The 14,008-nt window shown below is 36.6% G+C and overlaps 2 protein-coding genes across 3 annotated transcripts in view; both read left to right on the forward strand.

Annotated features, from left to right (window-relative positions):
• The first annotated feature begins 2,762 nt into the window (after window positions 1–2,762).
• On the forward strand, window positions 2,763–3,438 carry LOC111948477 (histone H2A-like). Its single transcript, XM_078929935.1, has 2 exons — window positions 2,763–2,864; window positions 2,965–3,438. Exon 2 carries the CDS (start codon window positions 2,974–2,976, stop codon window positions 3,388–3,390), a length of 417 nt encoding a protein of 138 aa, XP_078786061.1. The 5' UTR covers window positions 2,763–2,864; window positions 2,965–2,973; the 3' UTR covers window positions 3,391–3,438.
• A 648-nt stretch (window positions 3,439–4,086) lies between these two features.
• ppp1r37 (protein phosphatase 1, regulatory subunit 37) overlaps window positions 4,087–14,008 on the forward strand; it is a 40,117-nt gene continuing 30,195 nt past the window's right edge. The window contains exon 1 of one of the 2 annotated variants that reach the window (XM_004075653.5): window positions 4,087–5,979. In XM_004075653.5, coding sequence (XP_004075701.1) covers window positions 5,238–5,979 — 742 coding nt within the window. In that variant the 5' untranslated portion in view covers window positions 4,087–5,237. The remainder of the gene's footprint in view (window positions 5,980–14,008) is intronic. The other variant, XM_078929934.1, reaches the window with a different exon arrangement.

Here is a 14,008-nt window from a genome sequence, read left to right on the forward strand (position 1 = left end):
GATTAAGATCAATGACTAAAATGGTGAAAACCTTAAAAACAAACCTCCTAGACAAGAGGTGAAACCAAGACAAACAAAGGTTGCTTCTTCATCTATTCTTTTGAAGGAATCAACATTGATGAATGATCTACCCTGACATTAAAATGCAATGATAACAATTAGAAATGTACTTTGAAATAAGATGTATAAACAAAGAAACAACAGGTTACAAATGTATGGAATGAAATTATTACACTGGAGTTTAAAAATGTGCATCTTAAAAAAGAAGTAGGTTCATTTAATAAATGAACACAAAATAGAAGTTAGAAATGTCAATATTTAAAAAACACCAAGTAAAATAATTAAATTACTAAAATAATTAATTTTAAATCAAATCTACTACATCAGCTAAAGACTAGAAAAATAGATTATTAGCTTCCATTTTTATTCATTGACTTAATTTAACCTTTATTTTACCAGGAAGTCCCTGGCCAAGAGTCACTTGGACCTATACACACAAAAAAACAAACAAACAAACAAAAACCGTGAAAATAAAAAAAATCATAGAATCCGCTGAAGAATAAAATTTAGGACCATTTAAGAATCTCCGCAGAAGCTTCCAGGTTCTCAATGAGGACAATCTACAGGCTGACAATGGTTTTGCAATTATTTTCTATAAGTTTCAATAGAATTGGTTATAACTGACCTATCCTCGCCACTCGTTGCACATGAGTAAACATGTTTAGAATTAGATGACTGTGACTACCCATGTGAAGAAGTTATTGACTGTTGGAGGTTTCTTTGGAAGATTAACTGCTTTCTGAAGATCAGACTATATTGCCTCAAGGTTGTCGCTGACATCTGCGTAAAGTTAAGAAAAGTGGGGAAAACGAGATGTCAAAGGAACAGCACGATTCTTCTAAAAGCTACATCTACAGATTTATTACTTTGTTGGAAAAATAGCAGTAGGAGATCTGACAGCTAAATTAAAAGGGACCCCCTTCAGATTTTTACCTGTCCAGGTGCCTTTTGCTAGAGAAAAATTAACCTTGATTGTCAAAATTTGAAATCCCTGTAATGAAAATGCAATGTTTCCTAAAACTATCATCTTTGGCAACGATTTTCTTTTTACTGGACCTTCAAAATCAGATTTCAACAGTGTTTGGCTCCTTTTTTGTTTTCTTTGGTAGCTTTTTTCCACAGGAAATCACAAACGTCAGCGTTAGCAGAGACTGTTGCTAATAAATATTGGGGCCTTCATCTTTTATCCAAACATATATCCCCAAGAGTACAGCACAAAAAACAACTGTCTTGCTCTTTATAGCATCTGATGCGATGAGAAGCTACAACTTAAGGTTTTATACAGGATTCTGGTCTCTTTTTAGAGTTAATCAGTTCTCAGGAAAACACTTTGTGTACTGGTTTTAACATTTAACAGGCTTGAAAGCCAAGCTGCACAGAAATGCAGTAGTAACCAGCAGCTTGTGGTGCATCCTGTTCCCCTCATATGAAAAGGATGTTGAAAGGTTAAGCAGAATCACATTCAATGTGTCCAAGGACAACCTGCTGGGAAGGTCTCTGCTTAATTTGTCTTCCCACTGCTCTGTGTTTGGCTCTTTGCCACACCTTTAAAGTGAACCTGAAGAGTCAGACCATCTCTCCTGTTCACTTTTTTTATCTCTCTCCATCAGTACAAGCAACGATAACAGACAGAACACAGAACAGAACTGGTGCATTTAGTAGTGAGGATGCTAGTGAAAATGAAGCAACACTGATCACAAATAACACAGTTTGACTTAAGAGGTCTGAACAGAGAGCAACTGTTCAGCAACAAATAACTAACTGTTGTTAGTTATTTGCATAGTTCACATTGGTGAAGACAATGTGCTTCCACTGCATCGTTTTGGCCAGACTAGACATAGTAAATAGTGCCATAGTGAGTTAATTTCTCCCTGTGAGATAAAGTTCAATAATGTGGCACAATTATGATTTGAAATAGGATTGATTAATCCTTATTTGCTTCAAATGTTCATCAAAAACTGTGACTTGCTTTTGAAGAGGAAAACCGATAGCCATGAAGCAAGCGGTCATGGATGCCAAAACTCTTGTTGCAACCCAAAACCTCAGTTTCAGATCATAACCTGTAAAACATTTAAGCTATAATAATTGCTAGTTATTACTCTCTGTTTCCATTGGTCCTATAAAAAAACACTTGAAATGCTGTGTTTTATAACTGAAGATGAGTCAACATGGTCCAAAGCTTGAACATTAGGGGCTTCTGGAAACAGATCCATAAACCAGCTAATCACAAAGTAAAGGCTTGCAACATTTCGGTGTGTGCATTTATATATGTACTGCCATTAAACACCAAACGGGGTCAGGATGTGAGAAAAAGGCACAGTGTGCAGCACAACAGATGGTATGTGCTGCCATCTGCTGTTGTTTTTTTGTTGTTTTTCATCTGGACTGCAGCTTAGACTCAGGCCCTGCAAACTAATTTTTTAACAATTGTCAGGTAACTGTTGGTGTGAACGTGTAGGGTCTGCCTTGTGATATCCAGAACTGTCTAAAAAGCAGAAGTCTAAATAGAGCTCAAAGGACAGAGAACACAGTCATGTATGAATTTGCTTTTACATCAATTCAATTATGTGAACTTAAACTTACTTCCAAAAAAAAAAACAACACTAGATAAGCAACAGTTAAGAAAAATTACAATAAAGTTTTGAAACTCAAATGTGTTTAATTTTCCTTTATTGTTCCAATCAGCATTCATAGGTGCAGCAGTAAGACCAGGTGTCCTTAATCAACATTAGCATGTGATCCATACAAAAACAGTTGTCTGCTCAGTGCATAGATATGGTTTTCAGTGAAAGTGGGGAGTGCTGGTGAGTCTACAAATGGGTTGGCTCATTTGGTCTTTTGCTTTAAATGATAAATTTCATGACCGCCATATGCATTTTTTTTTGTTTGTTTGTTTCTACTCAGGTTTTAAGAATGTCTGGCAGAGGAAAAAAAGCAGCCCCTAAACAAAAACCTACAGTGTCCCGTTCCTCCAGAGCAGGGGTCTCATTCCCAGTAGGCCGTATCCATAGGCTGTTAAGAAGAGGAAACTATGCAGAGCGAATTGGCAATGGAGCTGCAGTGTACCTCGCCGCTGTCCTTGAGTACCTTTGTGCCGAAATTCTGGAACTGTCTGGAAATGCAAGCCGTGATAACAAAAAGCTGCGTATAGCGCCACGCCACATCTTGCTGGCTGTAAAGAATGATGAGGAACTAAGTCAACTACTTGTAGGAGTCACAATCTCAGATGGTGGTGTAATTCCCAACATCCATGCAAGCCTACTCCCAAAGAAGACCAACAGTTCGAAAGAAGACGGCGCTGCCAAAGATGTCCAGTCTCAAGAGTTTTAACTGCCTTTTTGTTTTTAATTCAAGTTTAATAAAAATGTTTCTAAATTACCAGAGCTGTCCTTTGATAGTTTGTGTTTAGGTCTTTGCAAAAATAAAATAAAGGCTCCACCACTACCTCTGGGTGGGAAATATTAAAATGCACAAGTTAAATGTAAGGAAAGAACTCTTTGTTTATAACTGACCTTTGCTGAATCAAATCCCTTATGGATTTTAACACTAAACTGTCAAGATTAAAGCGCAATCAAAGGTTAATAGACTTTGGTTTTATTACAAATATACAAACTTCTCAGGCACAATGTTATAGGTCTGTGCAGCTTCAAAGTGCTTTCAATGTGATGGTCTAAAACTAAAGGTTATTTGTTAAATGAGTAATAAAACCCAATTAAAATGATTACAATAAAATCCTTGGTAACTTTAAGTTTAGAACTTGCAACTTCTGATTTTCTTTAAGGATTTCAGTGTTAAGGTTGGCTATTAAAAACTGAATATTTTACAAAGCTGAATTGGTTTATTTTGAATATTAGTCTTTACTCTAAACATGCAAGGGCATTGATTAAGAGTTCTTTGTTGTGTCACTCTATTTTAAAAAATCTCTTAAGATTTTGAGGTAATAGCTTATACATTTTAATAGGGAACCGACAAATTCCCTTAATTCGAATAATTTTTTTTTTTATTGGGAAGGTTGCATGTTTAGGTCAACGTAACTTTGCGTCCGTCTAACGTGCTTCCTAACAAGTGCCCAACGACGTGCTGACGTAAGACGTATGAACAACAAACAGTTGTTGGACTCGACTTCAACAAGCTAGCGGAGGGTAGCGCTGAACAAAAACAGGCACAGCTGACATCTCCTGGAGACAAAGATTACCATCAGACCTCAGCGGTGGGCATGTCACAGCTATAATCTTTTTTATATATATAATTAATATCGAGGGTAGCATGTGTAGCCCTGATACAGTTATGTAGCGCATAGGGATAACGGCCGGAAAAATGCCTACAGAGTGTGACGCTTGTTTTTTTCGCCGCAGTTGCTCCTTGTGGTGTGTGTTGCGAGCGTAGTTGCAGCACGAGTGAGCGAGCAGACCTGCACTGGTACTAAATATTTCTTCGCCTGGGAAAATGAACTGTGTTGGGGAGAAACGGATGGGCTCGCGTAAAGAAGCAGAGACACGCAACCTATCTGGGGCCTGTGCGTCACCGTAGGACAACTTTAGCAAGCTAACCAACGTTAGCACACTTTAATTCCTGTTGGGTTGTTTGAATGTCGGAGTTCAACATTCTTTTGTAGGCGACCAGAGTTTATTGACTTATTTGTTTTAGTGGATAATCGTATTTCTCTTTTTATACGGCTGGCAATGTGCTGACGACTTGGGAGCAATTGAATGGTTCCCATTAAAGCAATACAACCAAGCTAGTAAAGAAATATTAAGTGGAGTTTATCAGATCGGCATAAAGTTATAAAGTTAAGTTATATATTTTGGTGTATGAGAAATCACTGACATACCTTCTAATTTGCACGTATTTCACGTATTTTGTGAAATTGATGTTTCTAAGAACTAGCACTTTATTTAATTGAACAGGATGCACCAAAGTCACTTGTGACGTGGGGGTGGATTGAATCCATTGATTAAAATCGGAAAACAATTTAAACTACAACTAGATTTTTTTTGTCATACAATTTAATGTATTTTTCCAGTTAAAACAACAGCAAAGTTGCTGCTCATTTGAGTACATTGTCGTTAGACAGGGAGCATAGACAACCATATGTCACATTTTTCCCAGTGACCGTGTTATCTACTGTCCTGCCTTTGTGACATGGTAGTAGAGGCTTAGTCACCAGAGATGTAAACATGAATATCCAAGAGCAGTGTCTAGATCTGTGTAATGTCAAGACAAAAAGCAATGTCGACAATGACTTCAATCCTACAAGCATCACAGAAGGGGTCACTCTCATCTCTGAGCTCATGACGGACAGTGAGGCAGAGAAACCAAACATTGTTCCCACAGAGGCTTCGGAGACTTGCCTGATGCCACAACTTACTGACAACCTTCAGGGTGCTGAGGAGGATAACCAGAAGGCGCAAGACACACTGGAAATTGATGAAGTTAATGGAAATCGAAAGAACTGTGTCCAAGATACGCCTGCTGTAGTTAATGTCACTGGGCTAATCTTTCCTATTGACGGACAGTACAAAGATGACACTGAAAAGGAGAAGATGAAGGATGATAAGTGTTGCAAACCTGAAAGTCCTGTTGTGGAAGTAGGGGATGATGGTGGGGACATGGACATAGGTGTGGATCTGACTCTGGGTGAGAGTGAGCTTTTGCAGGCTGAATCTGCAGATCTTAGTTCATTATCCGATGCTTTTTTGGACTTGGAGTCCACTCTTCAGGATTTCCCAGCTGATGAAACTGCAGAAAGTCAGTCGGATGCTAAACAGACAGAATCTTCTTCCTCTGATCAAGCTAGAGTGTGTCTGTCAAACGAGGATGGAGACGGTAAACACAAACCAAGTGGCAAAAGGGTGACATTTCCCTCAGACGAGGATATAGTTTCTGGAGCAGTGGAGCCAAAGGACCCCTGGAGACATGGTAATACCTTTTTGTTTTTCCAGTGCCTGTTTGAGTTTATAATCTTCTGCTCATTCAAAATGTCTACTGCGCCTGTGTGAACATGTTGGATAATTAGGGTTTTCTAGAATAAAATACATGAAAAGGTTATATAACTTAAAGATCCAAAAACTAGTCCGATTTTTATTACACATCCTTTTATTTTTATCACCTGCCAGCAAATTAGGTATGCGTTTGGGTGGTAACATTCAAGTAAATGTTATTTAGTGGAAATTTTCTTTGTTTCTCTTTTGACCTTGTCATCCGCTAGTGGTCAGTCATACTTCTCTTTACTTAGCAAGTCAGCACCTGTGACCCCTTGACAAACACGTTGTGGTAGTTAAAGGAAATAGGATAATAGGACACCGACGCCCTAACTGCTGAAGTACAAGAGTATATCCAAAAAAATTAGACCCAAACCAGTCCTGTAGGCAGTATTGTGAGTGAATTCCACTCCTCCTTAAGGTGTGCCATTTTAACAGAGTAGGTTCCTGTTTGTTCAACGAAAACATGTCTGAGGAAGCAGATGGGGGATGTGGCACTGCTTTAACTTTATTATTGGGAGTCCTTTATTTTAAGTTACAGTATTGTCAACCTTCCACATTGAACTGTTAATGAACGTAAATGGGCTATTAATTTCACTTCCTTACTTTTACTTCTTATGTATATTTTTTAATAAAAGACACAACTGATTCGTATTTTTTTTGACCATACCATACATTTAAATGTAGTTTCTATTGGTTATGATTGTTAACTGTACTGTTTTTTTTTTTGAACCCAGGGCTCCAGACTAACTTTTTTCACTAGGAGCACAGTGGCCCCTAACTGAAAATTTTAGGGGCACAACCAGAAAATTTAGGGGCGCATACCGTAAATCAACATTCTAACCAAATCTACTAATTTCCACTGTGTTACTAATAAATACTTTAATAATAGATGCAGAAATTACAATGTGCTGTTTCAAATTCAGTGTCACATTTTATTCTGCACTTTTGAAGATGCAACAAGAAGGTAAACTGACAGCACCATCGCTGTCATGACAGTACAAATAAGTAAAGAAAACGGATGGAAATTTATCTTTGTGACACCAAATAGGTGCAGCCAAGATGCACAATAAGCGTGTTTGAGATCACCCAGGTGAACTCAACGCTGCGCAGATCACCTGGTGTGTGACATATATTTTTGTTTTTGCTCCAACATCAACTGTCAATCATCACAAAAATATCGCGAGAAAGGGGTGGGAGCAAGGGGCAAACCTACCCGGACACAGCTGGAAACTGAACTGACTGAAAGCTGCCCTACAGACTACAAAACAATGCATTATGGGACATGTGTCCTGATGGTTTTTGTAGTGGATTGATTAATTAAAATAATTTAAAATACCAATTCATTAAAAAAAGGTTACATACATCACAAAACATTAAAATAATCATAAAATATATAATAACACAGATCATACTAAGGGGGAGAAGAATATTAAAACTAAATTGAATGTTAAGGACAACTCCAATTTCCTGTTCTCCTTCAGTCTTGCTGCAGATTCGCTTTCATCTCACAACCATTAACTCAAATAGTCAGGAAGATAAACTTTCTTTTTTACGGAAAAGAAAATGTTGACATCTAAACAACATGACTTCTTGATCAAGACGTCAAAGACACCGTCAAAAAAAGAGTTTTCCTTTGGTGTAGCAGAAACATGAAGCTGATCTGATCAAGTTTCACACTTTTTCTCCAGTTGTTTTCTTCAAAATAGGCTCAGGTTCATGTCTCCGTGCTCAAATCTGCTCACATACAGCTTTGTTCATCTTCATACCCTCCTTTGAAATAACCACAGGTAATAAAAGCATTGAACCATCTTGAATCAGACAAAGCTCTGCTGGTCTGAAGAGTTGAGCAAATATGATCTATACATTTTCACACAGCCTGTATGTAATTCAGTCGTTCAGCCTTTTGCATTCGAGAACCCCTCCCCTTCTGTTTTTTCTGTGTGACACTATGAGCACAGATAGGCAGGACAGTTACGGCTCCTGGGGGTCCTGTGAAACAACCTGAGACGGAACATGCTTGCAACCTTTTTCCAAAGCAGCACTTCAACTTTAGCCACTTTTTTCTGTATATTTTATATACAATATTAAAGTATTCTTATGTTGTTGTTTTTTTTGTTTTTTCATTTTTAAAATATAAATTGAGTACAATTTAATTTCTTGCAATGAATCTAAAAATAGAAATTATTTTAGTTTAGTGAGTGTGATGTTAAAAGGTCAGCACTGGTTAGGGTATATTGTTTTTAAGCAGTTCACCTTTCAGTCTGGAGTTGTTAATTTTAATATGCATTGTTGCATTTACGATATCATGGTCAGAGTTGTTCATTTTAAGGTGTTTAGCTTGTTTTTATTCCAATCACCAAATAGTGCCACAAAAAAGTGTTTTATTAAAAACAGTAGTTTTATTTATTTATTTATTTTACCCTTTTTTGGTATGTAAATAAAACTTAAATCGGCTTTTATAATTGCATTGATACACAGCTAAAAATATTCAATGAATTTAAAATTAATTGTGAATTTACTTTGGATGAGATTAGTTGCAAGGAAAAGTGTAAGTTGATAAACATTTGTTTTTTCTATATAAAGGAAATTTATTCAATTGATTAAAAGAATTGGGGGTGCATGTGTTAAAGCACAGTATTGGTAACAAGGATTAATAAAATTGTTGCTGATAGGTTTTGCTGATTAACTTCTTTGATGACTCAGCAATGGTGACTGTCTTCTTACAGCCATCTATCTGTTTGAACCACAACCTACACCCTTTACATCGCCAGATTTCTCACTGTTTTCCACTCTTTTTGTTAACAAAACACTGTGACGACATGCACTTAGAAGGCACGTCTGAATTCCTTCACTACATAGTCCACTGTGTTATTTTAAATTAACGTAATTAAAAAAATAAGAAGCTGAACTGATTTCAGTCTGTAGGTCCATTCATTCTCTGTGAATAAATTCAATAGAAGCAAAGTCCAGGGCCTTGTAAAACACGAGACAAACTGAAATGCTTGTCTGAGTGACTTAAATTATTCCAAAAGTAAGCGTGTTTAAAGTGTATGTTATGTAAGTTTTAAAGGTCTCATTCTTATGTTTGGGGGCATTTAGGCTGCTAATAGTTACAAAGTAATTTACGATAAAGGGAATATCCTTATATTTCTGCAATCTGGATAGAGATAACTGTAATTAAATCATTGCCATGTTCACTAATTTGCTTTGAAATTTAACTTTCATATCAACCGTACTATTAATATCAAGATTTTCTCGTGTATTCATATCGGAGGCAAAAATAGTTTTCTCGCATTCTCCTTTATGCTAACTATATTAACTGTTTTGCTACTCCTTGTTCATTTCACTGCTGAAAACTCTACTACCAAACGTGCTTGGTCAAATTACCTGCTCCTCTTTATAGACTTCATTTCCTATGCAGTCTGAACAAAATGCTACTTAATGGCATTTTAATGTTTTGGAGAGCTGTTTGGGTGTGTTTTTCACAACTCTTCTGAAATAAAAGTTGTGTAAGAGTGATTGTTTGTCATTATGGTTAGATGACATTTATCTGAAAGTGGGGTTGTGAGGCTTTTTAGCATCCCATGTGCCATTAATGTACAGATTCTTCTCAAGAGTATGAGTAGAATTTCTGAATGCATATATTTAGACTGAAAAGGAAGTTTTTACATGATTGATGCCCACCAACCTTCATCATCTGACAGTTGGTGATCCAAAACATTATATAGTATTACTACTGGGGATGTCCTGATCAGGTTTTTGGCCCTAATCCAATTAAAAGTCATTTGATTTTGAGTATCTGCCAATACCGAGTCCGGGTTTAATACTTTGGTAACTCATTTAGAAAATCAACAGATTTAATCAACAGAGCCAAGTTGTCCCTGATTTTTATTTTATTAACCTTCTTTTATCATTTAACTCTTAAACTAAGCACCTCTTTGACGTAGCTTGAGCAATACAACTAAAATAGTGCAACTATCAACTAGAAAAAATAGTTAATTATTAACTGGTAAAAATGGGTGATAATTAGTCATGTGAGAAAGTTTAGTGATTGTAGCTTCAGTATCTTCAGAACTATTGAACAAAAAAAGAACTCGTTTAAAATTGTTGTTTGAGCATGATGATGATGAGTATCAATGGAACCTAGCTCATATCAATGGAACCATTTTTTAGTTTTGCTTGTTTTTTACGGAATTATAGATTTTTTTTAAATCACTTTTTCCCTAGCAGCCATCTTACTACCATCTCTGTCTGCAGCACAGAGACTGCGATCCTCATTATAAAGAATTAAAAACATAATTGTTTTTCTTTTGAAATGCTTTTGTTAGTCATTCTTAGAGTTAAGACAAAACGTAACAGACACTTGCTGTCAGTTTAAAGTATTTATTAAGAGTTATTGAACCCAGAAGTCAGAATCTTTGAAAGTGTCACTAACTTTAACAAACTGTTTTTGTGCACCTCCTGCTCAAATTGGTGTCATAATCTGCATGATCCATTCGTGATATGCAGAGGTCTTGTAGAGTATTTATCTGTAATAATAAGCTTGAAGTGCCGATATAAATAATAGTAGAATCAACATCCGATCCCTGATCAAGAGGCAGCATCTGATAGGTGTTATAACGGGTGACTGCTGTATAGCATAACAGAAAAAGGTAGTTGTATAATTCCTTAATGTTGTGTCCATCTAAGTTTTTACGTCTTTTTTTCTTTATTGTGTAGAGATGTACTTCGTCTCCAGATTAGGACAAACACCATCTCATATTTTTAGCCTTTCCAACATGTTGCATTTCCATATTTTAAAACATAAATTGAATGGTGTACTTTAATTATTGTAATTTGCGAAGCCTGTAACTTTTTAAGGCCATTTGTACTAAAAGAACTCAAACTCTGTGGCCTACGTGCGACTCTGTGCTGCAATTTCATCAGACCCAGAGTGCACTTGGCACCAGGTTGTTAGTGGCCTTGTGACCTATGCTGTCACTGTGGACCAGGTTACAAACTGATTAGCAAAGCTTTAGTGTTATGTATGGACAAAGCTTCTAAAAACCTAGAAGTTGGCTGGCTCTGTATTCACAACTGGCTGACTAGTGCTGAACTTCAGGATCCAATAAGGCCAGGTTTTCTTTTAATCGTAGACATAATACATTTATTAATTCAGTCATGAGGACTGGACGCGTTTTATTACTCCATTATTGAAAAATATGTGTTTTGTTAAATCAGGTTTTTCTAAAATAAAAGCTGCAACCACAGTTAATGATAGTTTTCCCCAATTCAACTGTACACTCTTTTGTCACTGTTTAGTCCAACCGCTTTCTCTTAGAAAAGGCAATGTTTTAGGTTGAAATAATCTCCTTTTTAATTTTTATTTTGACAAAACAGTTTCTTAGTTATTGATCTGATTGCAGTAAGTTGGGATTGAAAACCTTGGTTTTTGCTAAATGACCTACATTATCACTTCTTGACATTTCACTTAGTTTGAAGGTTGAGATATTCTTTTTAGAAGCAAAAGGCTCGACTCCTCTAAAACCAAGACAGGTATTACTTGTTTTCTTTTTTGTTTTTGTACATGTGTTTTTATGTTGTCGCTCAAGTTTGTGTGCTTAAAAGCAGTCTAACAGGGTCTCCGTTGCCATGCCTTAAACAAATCAGGCAACCAGCTGTCATGTGAATGATGTCTCAGCCATAGCACAGCTCTGCAATGTGAAATAGCAGCAAATATCACTAGAGAGGGCCGTTATATTGTAATGTTAAGTTAGAGTTGACAACAGATTTGTGTTCCTGTATCATTATATTTTTACTTGTCATATATTTATTCACATTTTAAATTAATTAACCTGGAAACAGGTTGCATAACTTCTAAAACATTTTGGATTTAACTCAAAAGAGCCTCAGTGGAGACACTTGGCCCCTATTTTGCATGCCCTGTGTCCAGTCATCGTTGTAGCCGTGTTCTGCAGAACTACAGCTTGGGAAGGATTTCCTCTTGAAACAAGTCTTTTGTCAACACTGGCTTCTTTGCTTTGAAGCATGTTAGGGTTGGTGTTTAAGAGCATATTTACACTGGCAGGTTTAATTCGCTCCACGGTTTGTTTCCTCAGATAGTTTGCTTCATTTAGCAATTGTGAAACCTCTCCTCAACTCTGGTGCAGACCAAACATGCAAACCCTGGTCCCCTTGGGAAATAGAGTTTGGGTTTTTTTTCTACTTGAGGGTAAACCATAAAGTACCATAAAATGGATAGAATCATATTTGTCAAATAGATCCCAGTCAGTTAGGATAAATCACTGTCATTCCTCGCCTCTCCCTATCTCTACAGGTGTCCCGCAAGGTTCTATTCTAGGGCCTTTACTTTTTTCACTATACATCAATGATCTGCCCTCTGTTTGTTCAAATGTCTACACTCAGATGTATGCTGATGATACTGTCATTTATTCACATGGCAATAACACATCTGATGTGGCAGAGAAGCTCACTGAAACGATGGGACATGTGGCAAAATGGTTGGAGCAGTCAAGTCTATGTCTCAATGTAAACAAAACAGTTGCAATGTTCTTTTCCAAAACAAACCGTAAAAATATTCTGGCTGATGTTTTTGTGGCAGGAAAGAAAATAGACATTGTTGAAAAGTTTGAATACCTTGGGATTTTAATTGATACAACATTCAATTTTAAATCACAAATTCAAAAAGTTTGTAACCGTGTGAGGTATAACCTGTCCAATTTTAGATTTATTAGGGCAAATTTGTCACTGCAAGCTGCCACAATGTTCATGCATGCAATGATTTTATCCCACATGACATACTGTCTCACTACATGGTCACAGGCAAACAAATCAGCATTAAAACCTCTGGAGTCACTTTACAAACAAACAATTAAAGTACTGGATAGAAAACCAATAAGACATCATCACTGTGACATTTTACAAAAACACAAACTGTTAAGCTGGGAGAATTTCATTAAGTATACAAAACTATGCCTATTCTATAAAATCATTAACGGTCTATCATCCCCTCCACTCAGTCAGTTTGTTAAAATAAGATCATCCCAAAGAGTGACTCGAGGGTCGGGTCAACAAGACTGTATAGTTCCTCTGAGGAGAAGTGCCTTCAGCCAAAGCACCTTCTCTGTAACAGCAGCACAAGAATGGAACTCTGTCCCTCACATCATAAGACACATCACCACATACACTCTGTTTAAAAAGAACCTAAAAAAACTGGCTCATATCACAGCAAACATGTTCACATTGAACTGGATTAACACCTGCCCTTCCTCCTCCCCTCTTTCACCTTTGTGTTTTTTATACTTGTTTTCTATGTTTTTCTCTATGTGCATGTTTTTATTAGTATATGTATTTTAGATGATAATTTAATTGTAAATGTATATTTTTAATTAATGTATTGATGTTTTTAGGTTTTTAGGTTGACAATTTTTAACACCTGTCCGGGGACTACGGATGAAAAATAGCCTTTGGGCTAATTCTGGCGCATTGCAGTGATGCTTTTAATGTGCACTGTCCCTGTTAAATAAACGAAGTAAAGAACCAAAGTCCATAAAGTAAACTTATGGTAAACAAAACGGCTCACACTGCAAGATAAATAGAAGCAGGAATCAGACAAAAAGTATAAAAATGTCTAAGAGTGTAAATGTAATGTATTGAGAAGGTACATACACCATACATTACATGAAAATGTGAAATATTAGCTGGACTAGCAGGTTTTTGTCTTCATGCTTTTCTCTCCATGTCTTGCTGAGACAATCCTGCTTTCAAGAGCGTGCATTTGGAACAGAGTGAGTTTTTTTTTTCTTCTGCTCCAATCTTTGGTTAGCTTATGAAAGTAAATTGTAAATGACGTATATTTGTATAGTACTTTTTTTTTTTTTTACCTTCCCAAAGCGCTTTACAGTCACAGTCCCATTCACACATTCACACACTGATGGTGGCGAATTTGTCGAAGTTGCCGACCT

Source organism: Oryzias latipes, chromosome 13, assembly GCF_053564925.1.
Source record: "Oryzias latipes strain Hd-rR chromosome 13, Olatipes_Hd-rR_3.1".
NCBI classification, from domain to species: Eukaryota; Metazoa; Chordata; class Actinopteri; order Beloniformes; family Adrianichthyidae; genus Oryzias; species Oryzias latipes.

Coding starts and splice junctions, on each gene's coding strand:
- LOC111948477 (XM_078929935.1), top strand. CDS start 2,974: ATGTCTGGCAGAGGAAAAAAAGCAGCCCCTAAACAAAAACCTACAGTG.